The 16,925-nt window shown below is 39.7% G+C and overlaps 2 protein-coding genes across 3 annotated transcripts; one reads left to right on the plus strand and one right to left on the minus strand.

Moving 5' to 3' along the window:
* Positions 1-1,352: 1,352 nt before the first annotated feature.
* Positions 1,353-8,788, minus strand: LOC106936021 (polynucleotide 5'-hydroxyl-kinase NOL9-like). The gene is made up of 13 exons (XM_015016795.1): positions 8,181-8,788; positions 6,654-7,170; positions 6,355-6,565; positions 5,611-5,741; positions 5,366-5,501; positions 4,830-4,926; positions 4,618-4,715; positions 3,050-3,217; positions 2,717-2,969; positions 2,522-2,636; positions 2,143-2,317; positions 1,891-2,024; positions 1,353-1,802 (listed from the first exon to the last, which is right to left on the minus strand). Exons 2-13 carry the CDS (start codon positions 7,113-7,115, stop codon positions 1,683-1,685), a joined length of 2,100 nt encoding a protein of 699 aa, XP_014872281.1. The 5' UTR covers positions 7,116-7,170; positions 8,181-8,788; the 3' UTR covers positions 1,353-1,682.
* LOC106936020 (zinc finger and BTB domain-containing protein 48-like) lies at positions 8,721-16,209 on the plus strand. 2 transcript variants are annotated; one of them, XM_015016793.1, is made up of 12 exons: positions 8,721-8,810; positions 10,149-10,842; positions 11,882-11,963; positions 12,057-12,198; positions 12,271-12,376; positions 12,453-12,545; positions 12,619-12,705; positions 12,979-13,133; positions 13,223-13,359; positions 14,082-14,246; positions 14,342-14,430; positions 15,247-16,209. In XM_015016793.1, the coding sequence occupies exons 2-12, from the start codon at positions 10,162-10,164 to the stop codon at positions 15,598-15,600; spliced, it is 2,091 nt and encodes a 696-aa protein (XP_014872279.1). In that variant the 5' UTR covers positions 8,721-8,810; positions 10,149-10,161; the 3' UTR covers positions 15,601-16,209. The 2 variants fall into 2 exon arrangements, with proteins under 2 accessions (XP_014872279.1, XP_014872278.1); XM_015016792.1 differs by having other exon boundaries at positions 11,882-12,198.
* The last annotated feature ends 716 nt before the right edge of the window (positions 16,210-16,925 follow it).

The raw sequence follows: 16,925 nt of genomic DNA on the forward strand, positions 1-16,925 counted from the left end.
GCCTGTTAACTTATTGTTTTTACTTGTATATTTAGCTATTTGTAGTTTATCTTTAGTTTTTGACAACATTGAAGAAAAGTAAGTGGAGGTCAGCACAAAAAAAACATAAAGCAATGATGGAACGACTAGATTAATATTTGGGCGTTGCAGTTCATAATTTAAAATAATACCACAGAAGCTGGGGGTTGTTATCTACAGATTGTCCATCAGTTTCTCAATGCTAGAACCACCTTTTTTTGTTAAAATAAAATAAATTTAACCCAGAAAAACAAAAATGCATCATTAAAAGGGTAAATATGACTGAATGTATGGAACTCTGTCAGTAGAATTTTACTGTTTTTCTTGTTAATTTTAATTCCATCATAACATCTGCAGTTGACTCACAATAACAAATTGTAATTCCTGACATAATAGTTGCTAGAATTTAAAATCATCCTTATTTTAAATATGGAGTACTCAAAACAATAATCAGACTGTGCTTTGGAAATTGAACACATGGATATTTGTCATAACTATTCATTTATCTTTAATGACACCCCTGCAGCTGGATTTTCAATCTGGTTTGCATAAAATCTTTGTGGAAAATATGAGACTGACAAAGCCAAAACAAAGGCTCCTCCAAAATGTATTTGTGCTCACCCATCCTCAATAAAGGAGTGGTGAATAGTAAACAAAGAGAAGCGAGGGGGCAGATGGGGCTGTTCAAACAGTCCACTTATATTAGCAATTCTGTGCTGAGTGCTTGTTTCATCAGTTATTTTCAAGACAACAAAATAAAAGTCTCAGCTTCCTCCTAAAAAGGACCATGCAGGACTATTCTACATTAATATTTCAGAATGGCGTCTCAACTCCTTTTCTTGAGGCTTTCCTGCCCTTCAGGCCTAGTTTGAGTCAGTTAACGTATGCTGCAGTTTAAAAGCAACAAAACAAAACCAAAATATCTGCTGCCCCCTTCAGGAAGAAGTGAGAATAACTGCGTCTCGCTTGGGAGTTCCTATTTTCCCATGTCGAAATTCAGTGATTTGCAAATCTCGCAAGACTTAAAACACCTCCCCAACTGTGAAATATGGAGGTGGCAGCATCATGTTGCGGGGCAGATGTGCTGCAGGAGGGACTGGTACATTTCGGAAAATGGGTGGCATCAATAAGAAAGAACCTCTGATCATTCTGGTATCTAACCGGTTTGGTAATCCTATGTGACTTAAAATAGGAAATATTTTGTCTGTTTGATATGAGACAGAGAAAATGTGTGTTTTGATACACTGTACAGAAATATCTGGTTTTAACTATAAAATATGATCACTTCTAACAAGTTGGATGACTGATCCAAAAATAATAGGGACGAAGTCTCAGCAGAAAGTGTATTTTTTGTTTATTATGTGGCAGGTTTTTAAGATCAGGAATGTGACAAACAAAAACTAAAAGAAGGTATCATGTTATACATCAGTGTCCATGAGATACGCAGCAGCTTATAACTCCTTTCCAGAGGTACAGTAGACAACTGTAAGTCTGTTATCCAAGCACCTGAATTTGCCAGAGATAATGTTCACTATAAAAGATTGCAGTGAACGCCTCCTGCAGGGCAACTCAACTTCAGTTCTGCACATTCACAGCTCAGCGACGACCAGTCTGATTCAAGACAAGTCAAGAAATGTAAAGGCTAATAAACTGATTATGTCAGGTCACTTCACTCCCATCAGACTGGGCCTCATCAGGCCCTTGAAGACTCGTATCTTCCCTGCACCAGTCAGATCGAAGCTGTAGTCTGCAGTGACATATGGCATCTCGCTCTCAAAGCCGGGCTGAAATTGAGAAACACTCATCAGTTAAAACAAATACAGACACGCATGCATTACTTTGATAAGTACGCTGAATGAACCGGCAGCAGACCTGTTCAGTTAGGATGCACGAAGGCAAAGAAATCGCCCCCAAGAGGAGGCAGTTGACCTTTCTGAGGACGGAGGGATCTACAGGAGTCAGCAAGAAGTACAGACCTCGTGCCGTGTCAATACCTCGAAGAACACCTGGAAGATATGACACAGACATTCAACTCACAACCTAAGCCTTCAACTTCTATTGATTTGTCAAAATCAAGAAGGCCCAAATGACATCGAATGTAAAAAGTCAAGATAGAAAACATACCGAACCCCACACATGGGCAAAGCGTCGCCTGGGACAGGATGACGGGCCCTCCTTTGCTTGTTACTTTCTCTGCCAAGCAGCAGAGTCCCACCAGACTGGCGTTGACGGCGTAAAACATGTGAGAGGGTGCCACCTCACAGTGGATAACACCCAAAGCCACTGCTGTGTTAGGTACCTGCAGGAGAGTCAACAACTGTGTTTAGCATCTACAAACAAAAATGGTAAAAAGGAAATAAAACCTTTCATCGTTATTGTGATGCGCAAGACAAACTGATCTGATCTTTATGACATTGTAAAATATTGTAAATTTAAGTCATGTGTCCAAAATCAGACAGATCAACACTGCTATTAAAGGACTGGTGCATCTCTAATAATTTACCTGGTATGGGGTGAGGGTGTGCAGTGGTCTAACTGGTCCAGAGTCATCAGATTGCAGCTGACTCAGGTAACCCAGCAACAACAACTCTCTGTGCTCATTCGACCTCTGGTGTGTTCTGTAAAATACATCGAGAGGTTACTGAGCCGCCTCGACATGTCCCCCAGTCGCTCCGTGTAGAATTTATATTGTACTTACGCCGTCCCTTGGCGTGCCACGCCTTCAAACTCTGACTGTACGTGGAGGTGTGTGTACGTTTTGGGGGGGCAGTGGCTCTCCGTGAACTCGTCCAGGGCGGTCTGAGTGGTCGGGTGCGTCTGATAACCCTGTGCCGTCCTCAGAAAGTCCGGCGTGAGGGAAGAACACTGGGTGGAGACTCCATGGCTGAGCTGGACGACGTGAGTGACGGGCAGGAAGCGGATCAGGTCCACCAGCAGTTGGAACCCAAATCCTGCAAACACACGTGGTTTTAATGTGGCTCGAGAACTTAACAGTGTTTCGTTGTCAGTATGGTGAGGAGCCTGAACTGACCTTTGACCCAGCCCATGGTGTTAATTATGACGGGTATTTCTCTGCTCTGTGGACGCCTGCGCCATAAGGACTTCAGAGACTCGAGGTATCCGTCTAAGTCCGTCTCGCATGAAGACTGACCGTAGTAGATCATGTGGTCTGGGGTGACTTGGTGTGTGAATGGAGGACCTGGAAAGAAGCAGGAGGTGAGTTCACAAGTCCCTCCTTGATTATTAGCCCTGGACAGACATTTTTTATCCATATTGGAAACGGTTTCATTCGCACACGTACTGGTTTTCATTTCTCAGTTGGCTACATATTGCATTGGTGGCTTTTTTGTAAGACTTTTTAAAGTACAAATAAGACAAAAAAATAAAAAAAAATTAAAGCCTGGTAGTCTTGGTCCTAATGAACCAGACTAAATGTTCATTGGGTTTGATTAACTTCCAGTTTTCCGCAGGGGCAGTAAGTGTGTGGCAAGTTTTTAAACATTTAATAAATTAATTAATGAAACAAAACAAAACAAAAAAAAAAAATTCATCTGAGTCAATAAAGGAGGTAAATAAAAGATTATGTGGCCATAGAAGAGTACAATAACACCAAAAAAATAAAAAATAAAATAAAATAAAAATTTATCCTAGTTACAAGGTACAACTTGAATATTCTCTAATGTGGAAAAGACAACCTTTCTATGAAGAATGGGTGAATTTACCATATTTATTGTAAGATAATCCCTGAAATCGTAAAATCAGAAGAATTTATTGTCATTGTCACAAAGACAATGAAATTGCAGTTTCAGTTACAACCATGCATCACGCAACAATGCAAGGGGGAGGGAGCGGGAGAGGGGAGATAGTTGTTCTGAGGCCTCACAGCCCGACAGGCGCCAGAGGAAATAGTAAAAAGAGAAAACACGGGACGTGAGGGAGGAAAAAAAAAAAAAAAAATCAGCCTGCAAAATCAGCCATTTAACAAAAAAAAAGAAGAAAAATTCTGATTATAAAAGGCAGACATTCATCCCAAAAAGTGACAGAAGTCCTCTAAGGTTTCAGTGGTAAATTTAGGAGATAAGCAACTGGATGTTTTCCAAAGTTTAAGTGGTAGAACTGGGTTCTATTCTAGAATCAAAGCAACATTTCCCAGGTCTAGACTTGTCATGAATGCCTAAAACGGGATCCAAAATGCACGTCCGAAACAGTGAGGAAGATGCTTCAACATGGCTGCCTCAAGACTGAACCCAGAAAATGTTCTGATACAGGAAAAGAGCCTGGATCTTCCATTTACACTGGAAAATCTCCAAATATACATATCTTAAATTTTCTGCACTTTTCGTTGAGGCATGTTGGCTGTGCACTGAAGCTCTTACTTTGGACTTCAGCAGAATTTAGGAAGCCAAATGCATCACAGCCAGAGTGCTCTAATTTACATTATTGGAAATAGATTTGTTGCTAGGTCCTGTGGTCCTTGAGTTAGGTGATTTTTATGGCTAAATTACATTGTTTAATGTTGAAAATCAGTAAAGAGGAACACAAAGAATAATCAAAAATTAATTCAAGCAAAAAGAGATAGTGGAGAAAAGAAAATCTTACCCAGAAGTGGCTCTTTGACAGTCGACAAACACAGACAACCAGGAGGGGTGAACTCTGTTTGACCAAGATCTCCTTCCAAGTAGTCCACATTGGAAGTACTGTAATTAACATGACATGACAGTCATCTTCTGATTTCAATGTTATAAACACAGTAAACCTTTAAATAGAAATTATCAGACGTAAAAAGTTGAGCATGAGTTGTGTGAACTCACTGATTCAGTAACGTATTGATGAGGATCCGGATAAATGTTGACTTGCCCACATTCTTGACCCCATACACAAGAATAACAGCACAACCGTCTATATCTCCTTAACAACAAACCAAAATAAAAAGAAGACATGATCATAATGAAGCTCATTATTTATTACATAAATACACATAATCACATTAAAATTTGAACTTTTACAGTCAAAATCTAAATGTGTGTATTAACTCATCACCTGTGAAGTTTTTGCATCTAAAGAGATACAGTTAGAGGCAAAATGCATAAAACAAGGCAAAACAAAGAGAATACAGTGAAAAATTGAGCAAAAACTCAACATTTTCTCAAGAAAAGTAGGAATCTGAAAAAAATGCATCTCCAAGGTGAGATAAATATTTTTTAAATGAGTGTGAAGAGTTTTTCAAACAAACTTAACCTTCAGCTGCAACAAAATTTAACAGATTTCTCAGAGAGCATTTGTGTTCTGTGTCTGAAAGTCCAAAAGGACCAGGTCAGACACAGATCCAACACATGTAGATGCTCACCTTTGCAAGCATTGATAACTGTGCTGAGAGCATCTCTGCAGCTCCTGGATATTTTCAGTCCCTCGATGTTGCTGGCAAGTGGAATCACGCCCAGACCGTTCAGTGGGGTATCAAGAACAGTCGACATTAGTTCACTCTGCAAATCCACAGGAAAGAGAATCATTAGTTATATCAAACTTTTTCTAACATGCCCAAAAGTCTACATGATCTCATAAAATAAGAAATAAAAATATCCACTAGCTTACCACAGGGGGACTGAACAGTTCACTAAGGTGTGTAAAGCTCGACAGAAAGCGTGTCAGAGGAGTATCTAAAGGATCCAGGAGGATGATGGATGATGTTGGCGTTACCTTTTTTACCAATTTCTTCCGTGATGCTGCAAAAAAGAAGAAAAAAACTGTTCAAATGGCTTAGGGCATAATCATGTAAGGTACTTTCAGTTTTCCTCTTGCTGAAAATGTGCTATATGAATAAACCCGCCTCGCCTAGGGAGAAACAGCTTTAAACGGCCCAACCGTTTCAGGAAAATCAACAGCGCTGATACTCATGACGAAAATCCCCACTTTCAGATGCAGCAGGAAATCTACTTTTGACCAGAATCAGCAGATTTTGAGTCTGACCAGCAACTGACAAGTCAGAAGCTCAAGAATCCAACTGTGTTTCTGTCAACGAACGCACTGTACACAAGTTCTACTATGAGCTGAAAACAATACTGTTTGATCTGGATGCTGTTAAGACAAGAAGACTCCAAGTTAGCTATTTTTATTATTTATTAAAGCTGCAACTTTAATAGATTTAAAACAACAACAAAAAAACAATATTGTTATATCTTCTTCTTTTGTAATTCCAAAAGAGAAATCAAAATTGGTTTTAAAAGGTAAACAACAGAAATTCTTTATTGAGGTCAAACCAGAGACTGGAAATTCTGACGGGTTCATCTTTCGTTTTTCTAAACGCTAGCTTATTCTCACAGGAGACCTGCAGTTTACCTGCTGAAAGATAATCTTCAAGGATGTTGGAAGCCTCTGTTCTGTCATCTCTGACGTAATCAGTGTGTCCCAGTGCTCTGAGCGTGAGCGGGCAGTGTGAAGCTGGGGAAAACAGGGGGTACGACTTCTGACCCTCATCAATAGTAAATCCCATCACTTCAACACGACCGTACAAACAGGTCACAATGCATTTTCCACGGAAGCACAGCGTCTGCAAGAAGGTCAACAGGATGCTTAAATACAGAAGTTTTTTGAGTTGTACCTATAAATTAATTAGGGATTTTTTTGGTGAAGCATACCTGATTTTTCTGCATGACCAACACTGCACGGTTTTGCTGGATGCCTCTTTGTGCACAGTGATGAAGAGCCTCCCCCTCCAGTCTGCTCCCTGGAACTTCCTCTGACTCTTCTGAAGTTTCCATACCATTTATATGAATCGACTCAGAACCCTCCGTAAAGTCTGGAAGGTCTTCTATTTCGTCATCCAAGGCAGATGTTGAGCACCCATTAGTTTGAAACTCATGTTTCTTAAATCCAAATGGAAAGTTTTTCTTCTTTTCATGGACAGTTTTTGGTTTATTTTTTAGCCTCTTTACAGAGGGTTTTTTCTTCGTAGATGCCTGGTGCTCCTTTACCATCTTGACCACGACAGCACTAGAATTAAGATCTGAGGATTTGACGGAGGATCTGCACCGTTTGCTCCTCACATCTTTCCATTTTTGAGGTTTACCTTTTACCTGGATGTTTTTGTTCACCTTCATGATCTTGTAATAAACATACAGTAATGTTTTACAGAGGCAATTCAAAGCAGAGAGCCTGAAAGTAAAGAGATAGAGAAGCTACTTAGTGAAAAATCATATTTTAAAAAACAGTTGTCGCACTAATTCTTCTGGAGTGAGTCACATTTTTTTTTCCAACATTACCAATTCTGCTTATATAAATCTCATTCTTTATAATGCATTCAAGAAAAAATATTTTGCATACTGCTGTTGGCCATGCTGGACAGTAGCAATCTTTGTTTTACTTTTTTATATATAAAATCAAACAAACAGATTGAGCACATGACTATTTAGAATATAAGGTTCAAGATTTTAAAATCATTATTTAAGTTGATGTTTGGCAATTATGCTGGTAATAAAAGGAGAAATATATATTAAATAAGAATATTTTAAACTAAGCCGTGTTATTCTCTGTCACAACTTTACAGTAAATGGAGAGCAATAAGTTACTCCAAAATATAAGTTTCCTAACACTTCATCAGTTTTAAATGATTTTTTTTAATCATACAACCTTTCTAAAGTTGTTTTAAAAATAAACAAAATATAGACAAAGATCACGGGCGGCTAAAACCGGTTTTCATGAGCTTCTGAATCTGTGTTGAGTTTGTGAATCTTTCAGCCACCTTAAACATGGCAACTATGTGTGCCATTTATTATTCTCAGAGTGCTCCTATTCGGACTTGGTTTTATTTATCTAACATATTTTTTTATAACTGATCCCAGAAAGAGCCCGAAGTTACTGCAAATGATAAAGTTGTCAACCTTGTTACAAATCTTACTATCAGAGCAAGTTAGCCTCAGCTAGCTTCAAGTTGCAAAACATTTAAGGAGGCAAGATAATCACACTTAACCGTAATTGAGCTAGTTTTTAACATAAAAATGTTCAAATAAAAGAGCTATGCATCCACTAAACATCCTATATTTTAAATTTGCTGTGAATTAATAGTTACTAACATTAACGGAGCACAACCAGTGCACAGTAGCATTAGCCTGAAGCTAAAGCTTTCCAAAAAAAAAAAAAAAAAAAAAAAAAAAAGATTAACTTACCACCCACTACGGTGAAAACGATGCCAAGCTATGACAAAAACACCTCTCACGCCTGCTAAATAGACAAAGTTTATAAAACATAAACGTAAATAAACTAAGGGGCAGGAGTTATGCTATTTAGCCGCCGCTAGCTGGCTAACTTGCGTGTGTGAATGTCCCACACTACATCAACGCGCTGTTGTGATTGGTTGTCAGGCAACGAAGCGATTAACGTCGAATATGGCCGTCAAAAACTTTCTAGGAGTGTTTTCATTTGAAAATAAAAAGTGATAAACGGAAAAATAGATTAATTGCGCGTTCTCATGAGCTAAAATGAGATTCTCTATAGAAGCATGAATCGCAATGAACGCCTTTTGGATGAGGTTTTTTTTTATAATATGTAATCTAAGCAATAAAAAACTTTCCCGGAGTTAAACGGCGTCACATCCTCTTCCTTTTACATTTAGGGCCTGCGAGTATAGAAAAGAAGGTTAATGTAGCTACGTTTTTCTGTTTCGCTTAGCTGTCCGCATTATATATGCCGCATAACAGAGGCTTCTGACTAAAACTGGCTAAAAATGTCGTCCTGCAGATACAGGCGTCCGGTTCTCGCAGTTTGAGGCGTTACGCGCTAAGGGAGCGTCTTTAAAGGTATGTGCTAGAAATAAACGTGGAGGTGCGCAGTTTGGGAAGGGTGTCTATTTATTCCTAAGCAACTCCACTGCTGAATACTAGCCAGTTGATAGACTATATGAGTGCTTTGACGTGTAGGATACTATTTAGTTATTAGTAATTCATATGTAATGTTAAATCACAACAATAATTTTCAATGTGCATTTTTACAAATATATTAATTTGGAAATATATGCAGTGGGTTCAAAAATATATTAGCAGTACAGAAAGCACAGTGCCCAAAATGTTTATGGCTCCTGAACTTTTCCACATTTTCTCACATTATTACCACAAATTTTAACGTATTTTGTTGGGATTTTATGTGATACGTCAACACAGAGTGGTGACTTACTGTGTTGAAGGAAAAATAAACATGGTTTTTATTATTTATATAGTTAAAAATATAAAAAGTGTTTGTGTATTCAGTTTTCTTTATATCGGTGCATTTAAATAAATCCAAGAGAGACATAGTAACTCTGTATGTACCGTACAATTAAATGTATTTGCAGAGAATCTGTCGACATTACAATTGATAGTAGTAGTACATTCCACAAATCTAGCCATAACAAGCACCATGAGCCTTTTCCCACAAGCCATGCAATAATAAAAACATGTGACAGAAAACTCTCTAGTCAGACAGACCAGTATTGGAACCTTTTGACCTGCATGTACAATAAAATTAGATTTGTAAAGCAAAATTCACCTATAGCAAGGTGTCAAACTCCAGTCCTGGGGGTCCACTGCCCTGCAACTTTTAGATGTGCCTCTGCTGCACCACACCTGAATAGAATAATTAGCCATTTCATTCCAGTGTTTTGTACCTCTGACACATCTAAAAACTGCAGGACAGCAGCCCTTGAGGACTGGAGTGGAACTAAAAGTAGTTTATGTTGGTTTATCACGTGCAATTACAATAGGAAAACTTTACAGTTTGAGGGTTTTCAAATTAGAAAAAATGGTAAAAATTCATTGCTTATGAATATTTGTACAAGGCACTGTAGGTGTAATATTCTCAAAAATTTTATTTCCCTGCCATTTGTGTACATTGTAAATTGAAAAGTGAAGAAACAAACAAGTTATTGCAAATGTTTTACTTACAGTATGATATGGAAAATGATGTTTTTAGGGATTAACCAAAACAATATTGTTTCAGAAATTATCTAATGTAGAAAATTATTAAGTTGATGGATTAAATCTCTTGATTTGATTGTTGCTTTATAAAATGCCATCCTATATCAGTATAAGTAAAGAACTGTAACATTGGGTTGCAGTAATGATGATACCACATGTTAAACGTTTATCCTCTTGTGGTTGCAGCGAAGCAGAGAGGATGCCTGGTGCCCAAACCAGTCATGCTCATCGCGTCCTTTCCTCCCTGAACCAGCAGAGGGCAGCAGGGAGATTCTGTGATGCTGTGCTTAACTTGGGAGATGGGGTGCTTTACCAGGCTCACTGCAACGTCCTCGCCTGCTTCAGTGATCTGTTTGAAGTGTCCATCTCAAACCCCACTCAACACACAGAGTTTGACCTGCAGGGTTGCCCCAGCGACGGCCTGGAGCTGCTTCTGAGCTTTGTCTACAGTGGAGAGCTGAAGCTGGAAGTAGACAACCTGCAGAAGGTCCAGCAAGCAGCAACCAGCCTATGTGTGCCTGAAGCCCTCGCCCTCTGTCAGCAGTTCCAAGTAAACTCCGGAAACCCCGTCCCGTTGAAGCGGAAAAGAGGTCGACCCAAAAAAGGTCAGACAGATGCTGTCAAGGAGGAGAACTCTCTGATGGTCCTGGCAGAAGAGTCCAGTTCTGCAGGCAGTTTTAGCTTAGTGGATGCTGCTGCTGCTCCCACAACCACCACCACCACACGCTCTGGTCGAGTAGTGAAGGGCCCTAAGAGGCTGGTGACCGCTGATGCCAGCCCCACGTTGGATCCCAAAGCTGGTCTCACTCCTGTGGAGAAGGAGACGTCTGAAGGTGTTGCTGAAAATGTAAAATCAGATCAACCAGCTGCTGAGTCTGAGGTACAGTACATAAACATACACACGACTCTGAAGTGGAAGGAAAAGGATACATGGGTTTCTTTTTTTTTTTTTTTTGCACAAAAAACATTTTTAAAGTGAGCCTTCCGTTTGTATTCTTCCCTCTTTAGTCAAAACTTTGCAGCAGAACCAGCTACGGCGCTTAAATGTGTCCATCAGTTTTGGGCATCTAGAAACTTTAATATCTGCTCATAATTCTTTGCTACATTGCTCTATATCAGTGAGGTTGGATCTGTAAATCTCCACTGGGTACATGTCTGGACTTTGACTTGGCCATTCCAATGCCTGAATATGCTTTGATCTAAACGGTTCCATTGTTGCTCTTGCTGTATGTTTAGATTGGGCTTGGTGATTAAACAATTGTATAGATTAATCAAATTTTCTGTTTTTGAACACTACATTTTTGGAAAATCTGGATTTTTTTCCCTAAGAATACAATCCTTGGGTTTCCATAGTTGAGAGAGATGTTAGCCCACTCAGGAACTACCATGTTTTTTGACAAGCATGTTTTATAGCTCCAATTTATTTTGATTTTGAATTCAGGTCAACTCACAGAGGGAATGATTGAAACAAAAGCCAATTTGTAACATTTATTTTCATTTGTACTTTTTAAGGAAAAACTGTTTAAAATTAGAAATTGAATATAGAGTCATAAAAATTGGAGATTTTATCTGTAAGCCATATTGCCCAGCCATAGTTTAGGGTCATTCTTACTGCTGAAGGTCTCAATTTTTTGCAGCCTTTAACAGGCTCTTTATTAGGATTGCTAAGTATTTAGCTCCACTCATTTCCCCTAAGTGTCTTACCTGGTCCAAGCTGCACAATTCACATTTTTATTTTCAAACAAAGTTGAAAACCATGCATCATTTCCTTTCACTTCACTCGCTGCATCACATAATATCCCAGTTAAATACATTGAATACATCTGTAATGCCACAAACTCTATAAAAATATCCATCACATGCATGCATTTACTGAACCTAAATATTTAGCTGCGTCTGATTTGTTGATTTGATTGCAGGTAGTAGAGGTGAAAATCGACACAGATCCTGGCAGTGATGGCCAGGAAGCAGATGGAACTGCAGCCGAGGCGGAGGAGGCAGGTGATGATGAACTCGAAGGTATCATTGATGACACAGATGAAGAGTATTTACCTCCGGCTGAGTCCGGCTCTGCAACGCCGCCTTCATCTGCAGCGCAGAAACGGAAACTCCAGAGTAAAACAAACAACAGCAAGAGCAATGATGGCGTAGAGGAGAGCTCCAACAAAGGCTCAGCTAAGTGCCCTGTCTGCCTGAAATCCTTTAAAAGCAAATATTACCTCAAAGTCCACAACAGGTACAAAGTGAATATGTTTATTCTCCAGGGAGTCCTGTCGAGAGAATAGACTCTCACTTCTGTATCCTGCAGGAGGCATACAGGGGAGAAACCCTTTGCTTGTTCTAAGTGTGGAAAGAGGTACTTCAGGAAGGAGAATCTGTCCGTGCACGAGAGCAGAGGCTGCGCTAGAGTGTCAGTGAGTGAACACAGAGAGCCTTTTCAGGGCGGTTCTGGTCGTATTTGTGTCACCGTTTCTGATTCTGTCATTTCAGACATACATCTGCTCCACATGCTCCTTGAGCTTCAACACGAAGGAAGAGCTGCGAGTGCATGTCGTCTCCCACACAGGAGAGATGCCACACAAGGTGCCGTTTACGTATACAAGTTGCATAATAAAGCAGGATTTTTATTACGGTGGTTTTCTTTTTTTTTTTTAAGTGTTCAACATGTAACGAACAGTTCATGTACAAGAAGAACTTGACGATGCACCTGATGAAGGTCCATGGACATCCCAAACCACATGCAGTGAGTATAGACCTTGTGATACGTCACCTTAAACCAGTAAACTGGTAAACTTTGTATTTGATTAGAACGGTAAAACTGAGTACTTGGAATGGAGTGATGAAGGTTCTGTGATCCAAACTATACAACTTTGCTTTAAAAGTAAATAACTAAACAACAGCAGTTACAAGCTTTCCTAAGAACTCTTTTCTTAATCATACCATCATTTGCATGTTGTCTACAAAATTGTCCAGGGAATAAAAGCAGCACACTAACAGCATAAAACGATGTGTTTAGTGTCCACAGTGCCCCAAAACCTTCCTAACTCGGACTGAGCTGCGCGTCCACGAAGCGGCCAAGCATCGAGGTGAAAAGCCATTTGTGTGTGAGGAGTGCGGCCATCGAGCTTCCAGTCGAAATGGCCTGCAGATGCACATCAAAGCCATTCACAGGTAGAAACGCTGCAGCTTTTACCAGCCACCCATTTTTTACCAGAGACCAAAACTTCTCCGTTCATCGTCGTCCTTGATCTGCTTCACAGGAACGAGCGTCCCTTTGTGTGTAACATATGTGGCCACGCCTTCTCCCAGAAGAACAACCTCAACATGCATCTCCGTGTGCACAGCGGCGAGAGACCTTACCAGTGTCACCTTTGTGGGAAAACTTTCAGGACGCAAGGTCAGGGCTGCACAGCCGCCATCTTTACTGAAAGCTACAGATGCAGTGAGAAGTGACAGGAACGACTAAGCAGTTGTTCTTCCTGTCTTTAAAGTTAGAAATTAGCTCAGAGATATGATACATCTACAGAGTTCTACTTGTGAATCTCTGATACAATCTTTGGAGGGAGTTAAAGATTAGGATGATGACAAGGAAGGCTTCCAGTTGCTCCATAAAACAAAAGCTTTAGATCAGGGGTCCCCAAACTACGGCCCACGGGCCGGATCCGGCCCACCACCTCATTTGGTCCGGCCCCCTGAACAATACCGGATCCGGCCCGCCTCCTCATACCAGAGAGCATTCAGTGTTTTTTTTTCATATATTGTCTTTTCCGGTTTATATGGGGATTTTTCTTCAACCACCAGGGGGCTTTTGAGCAAATGTGAAACTTACTTTTCCTCAATGGAATATATACTAGTCCCAGTCACCGTTTCGCTGACGGTTTTTTCCATTTGCATTGTGGGTAAAAACCGATCTAAAAACGCGAATATGTCGTCGACCGTAATCCTGCCCCCCCCCCCCCCCCTCGACAGACCGGCCCCCAACCACAAAAGGGAACACTTATGTGGCCCTCGCAGGAAAAAGTTTGGGGACCCCTGCTTTAGATGAATTTAGACATGGTGAAACTGGCAAATTCCTTCATAAATAAAGCCTGAGTGATAATGTGTGTGTTTTAACACCAGCGAGTCTGGATAAGCACCACCGTACACACACCGGCGAGCGACCCTACGGCTGTGACATCTGCGATTGGCGCTTCACCGAGAAAGGCGCTTTGCTCCGCCACAAGGCCAGCAAGCATGAGGAGGGGCGGCCGCACTGCTGTTACATGTGTAACAAAACATTCAAAGGTAGAGCACACATCCTCATCAATCTTATTCAGGAAATGAGTATCATTAAAAAAAGTGGCAACTGTTGTTCTTTCTTTCCTCTCACTCTATTTCAGCGCAGGAGCAGCTACGTGTTCACCTGCAGCGCCACAGAGGCATGAGGAAGTTTGAATGCACCGACTGCGGCTACAAGTTCACCCGACAGGTCGGCTTGTAGATTAAACTCAGAGAGACACGGCTGTTCGGTGGACATAATAACACAGATGGGAGGTTTACATTTAAAAGTAAAGAAAACTACAGTGGTGAGCTGTGGAGGAGAGAAATAGATTAACAGAACATATAAAACTAACGTAGCATTCAATAACTTTACAGAGTTCCTACAGCCTGCACTAAATGTGGAAAAAGTTTTATTTCCAGATTTTCTTCCATTAGCAACATCAAATGATTTATTTTTCCTTCTTCTTTTTTTCCTTTCTTGTTTATTTTTTCCTCCCTTCCTTGTGTTCTTTCTTTCCTTCTTCTTTCCTTCCTTCCTTCTTTCCTTACAATGAATATGAATGACTGCAAATTTGAGTCTGAAAAAGTCTGATATTTTAACAGAAAATTTTAACAGAATTAAAATGAGATCTACACTCAAAAAATTAATTTCTTCTCAAAATAACAAACCTGAAAATCGAATGATAGTCATTAATAGAATGAATTATTAACCTGTAGTCAACTACTTGTAAACATTCAGATTATTATTTACTGATCAGATATCTAACTTTAGCAAAAGATTTATCAAGATCTCTTCTCTGCGCTGTAAAAAGCAAAACTTCACACTGAATGTGGATTTTAAATACTTGATGAGGGTCTAAATAAAGATTTGAGAGAAAAAAATCAAAATTGGAAATGCCTGGCAGGCTCTGAAGCCAGAAAACACTCCTTTACCTCCAGATAAAGTAACACCTTACTTCTGGCCTGGTTTTTCAACACAGTAAAGTTCACCTGAACCAATTGTTCAACATCTCCCATCCTGCAGGCACATCTACGACGACACGTTCAGATCCACAAACGCACAGAGAACTACAATCCCAGGCAGAGGAAGCTGAGAAACCTCATCGTGCAGGAAATCGACGAAAATCCTGATGAGAGTGAAGCCACTCAATCTACCAAGGCTCAGGTCGCCAAGTGCAGCCCAGAGCCGGCCGCCAGCCAGCAAGCCGCCAACGATGACTCGTCTCCAGGCGTCGGAAACTCTCAGGATGCCGTGATGGAGGAGGCGACGTCTAATGAGGAGAGGGAGCGCAGTGAGACGGGGGAGACTTTCACTGAGCTTCACCAAACTCAGCTAGTCAGCGACACGTTTGAGTCCACAGTGGACATGGAGGAATAGCTCTGCTAACATACTCAGCCAGACTGAGTGTTGTAAAGGTTTAAATGCCATGTAAAATATAATGAAAGGGGATATGAGCCTTAAACCAGAATTTGTTCAGTAAAATCAAAGAACTGCATGCATAACCAGGTTGTTGGCAAAGCCTACAATATTTTCAGGCTTAAGCATCATGACTTCAGTTACAATGGATGTAAATCATCATGGATGTACCGTTGAGCAGACATGTTTTTTTTAAGTGTTATTTACATTAAAACAATTAAATTCCACATAAAAGAAAATAATAATATAGTTTAAATGTATCATGGACTTGTGTGAAAATGACTTTTCTAATAATAAAACCCCAGAGATCATCATAACAGCAAGGCAGGTGGTTTTTCTCTTACTAACTCGGTTTTAGTATTTAACTATTCGATCAAGTCTTCAAAATGTTTTTTGCTTATGAATAAGTGTTTTCCATCTAAAGGAAAATACATACAACTCCTTTAATTGTATTGATTCAATTTCAATGTTTTTGTGTGATATCAATGCAAAGTGAAACAATTGTGACAAGGAAGGAAGATGATTTATGGTGTCTTTTTTTTTTCAAAATAAAATTAAAAGTGTGGTGTGCGTTTGTGTTCAGCTCCCTTTACTCTGATGCCCCTTAAAAATACACAACGAACTTCCTTAGTAGGCCACCCAAAGAGTAAATAATCTACATGTGAGAAATTCTCAGTATAAACCCAACTGGTCCGTTAAAACCCAAGAGGTTTTTACAGAACAGAACGCATATCTTAATGTAAATTAGAATTTTACAAGTAACACAGACACAATAAATATATATTTAAATATGCTGTATTTACAACACTGGTTCAACTTCACAAAACTGTATGAGAACTAAGAAACTGCTTTTACAACACTAAAACACTTCAAAAACTACATATTTTAAAGCAAAAACATTTTTTCAAGCTGAGATTCTTTTGCACTTCCAGTCAACGTTGCTGGAAACACATTACAAGCCAGCACAACACAGCTAGATGCATAAATAAGCACAGAAACCAGATAATTATAAATATATATATTTGGTTAAGGAAAGTTCTTCGTGCACAATTCAACTGGAGCATTGAAAGATTGATGTGCAACCAAGAAACTAGATTCAGACCAACTAAATAAAAAGTAAACACTGCAAGCTGGAGTCCTTCAGACCATAACTCAAATCTTCATTTCTCACACTAAACAGAAGAAATGCAAGTCTGTTGTGAAACTTAAGAGAAGTTAGGGAATGTAAACATTTAACAGCAAATTTCTGACCTAACTTTAACTTGCATGTAGAAATATACTGCTAA

The sequence above is a fragment of the Poecilia latipinna genome, unplaced genomic scaffold (genome assembly GCF_001443285.1).
Source record: "Poecilia latipinna isolate Pla-1442-1.1 unplaced genomic scaffold, P_latipinna-1.0 Scaffold2063, whole genome shotgun sequence".
In the NCBI taxonomy this organism is placed as follows: domain Eukaryota; kingdom Metazoa; phylum Chordata; class Actinopteri; order Cyprinodontiformes; family Poeciliidae; genus Poecilia; species Poecilia latipinna.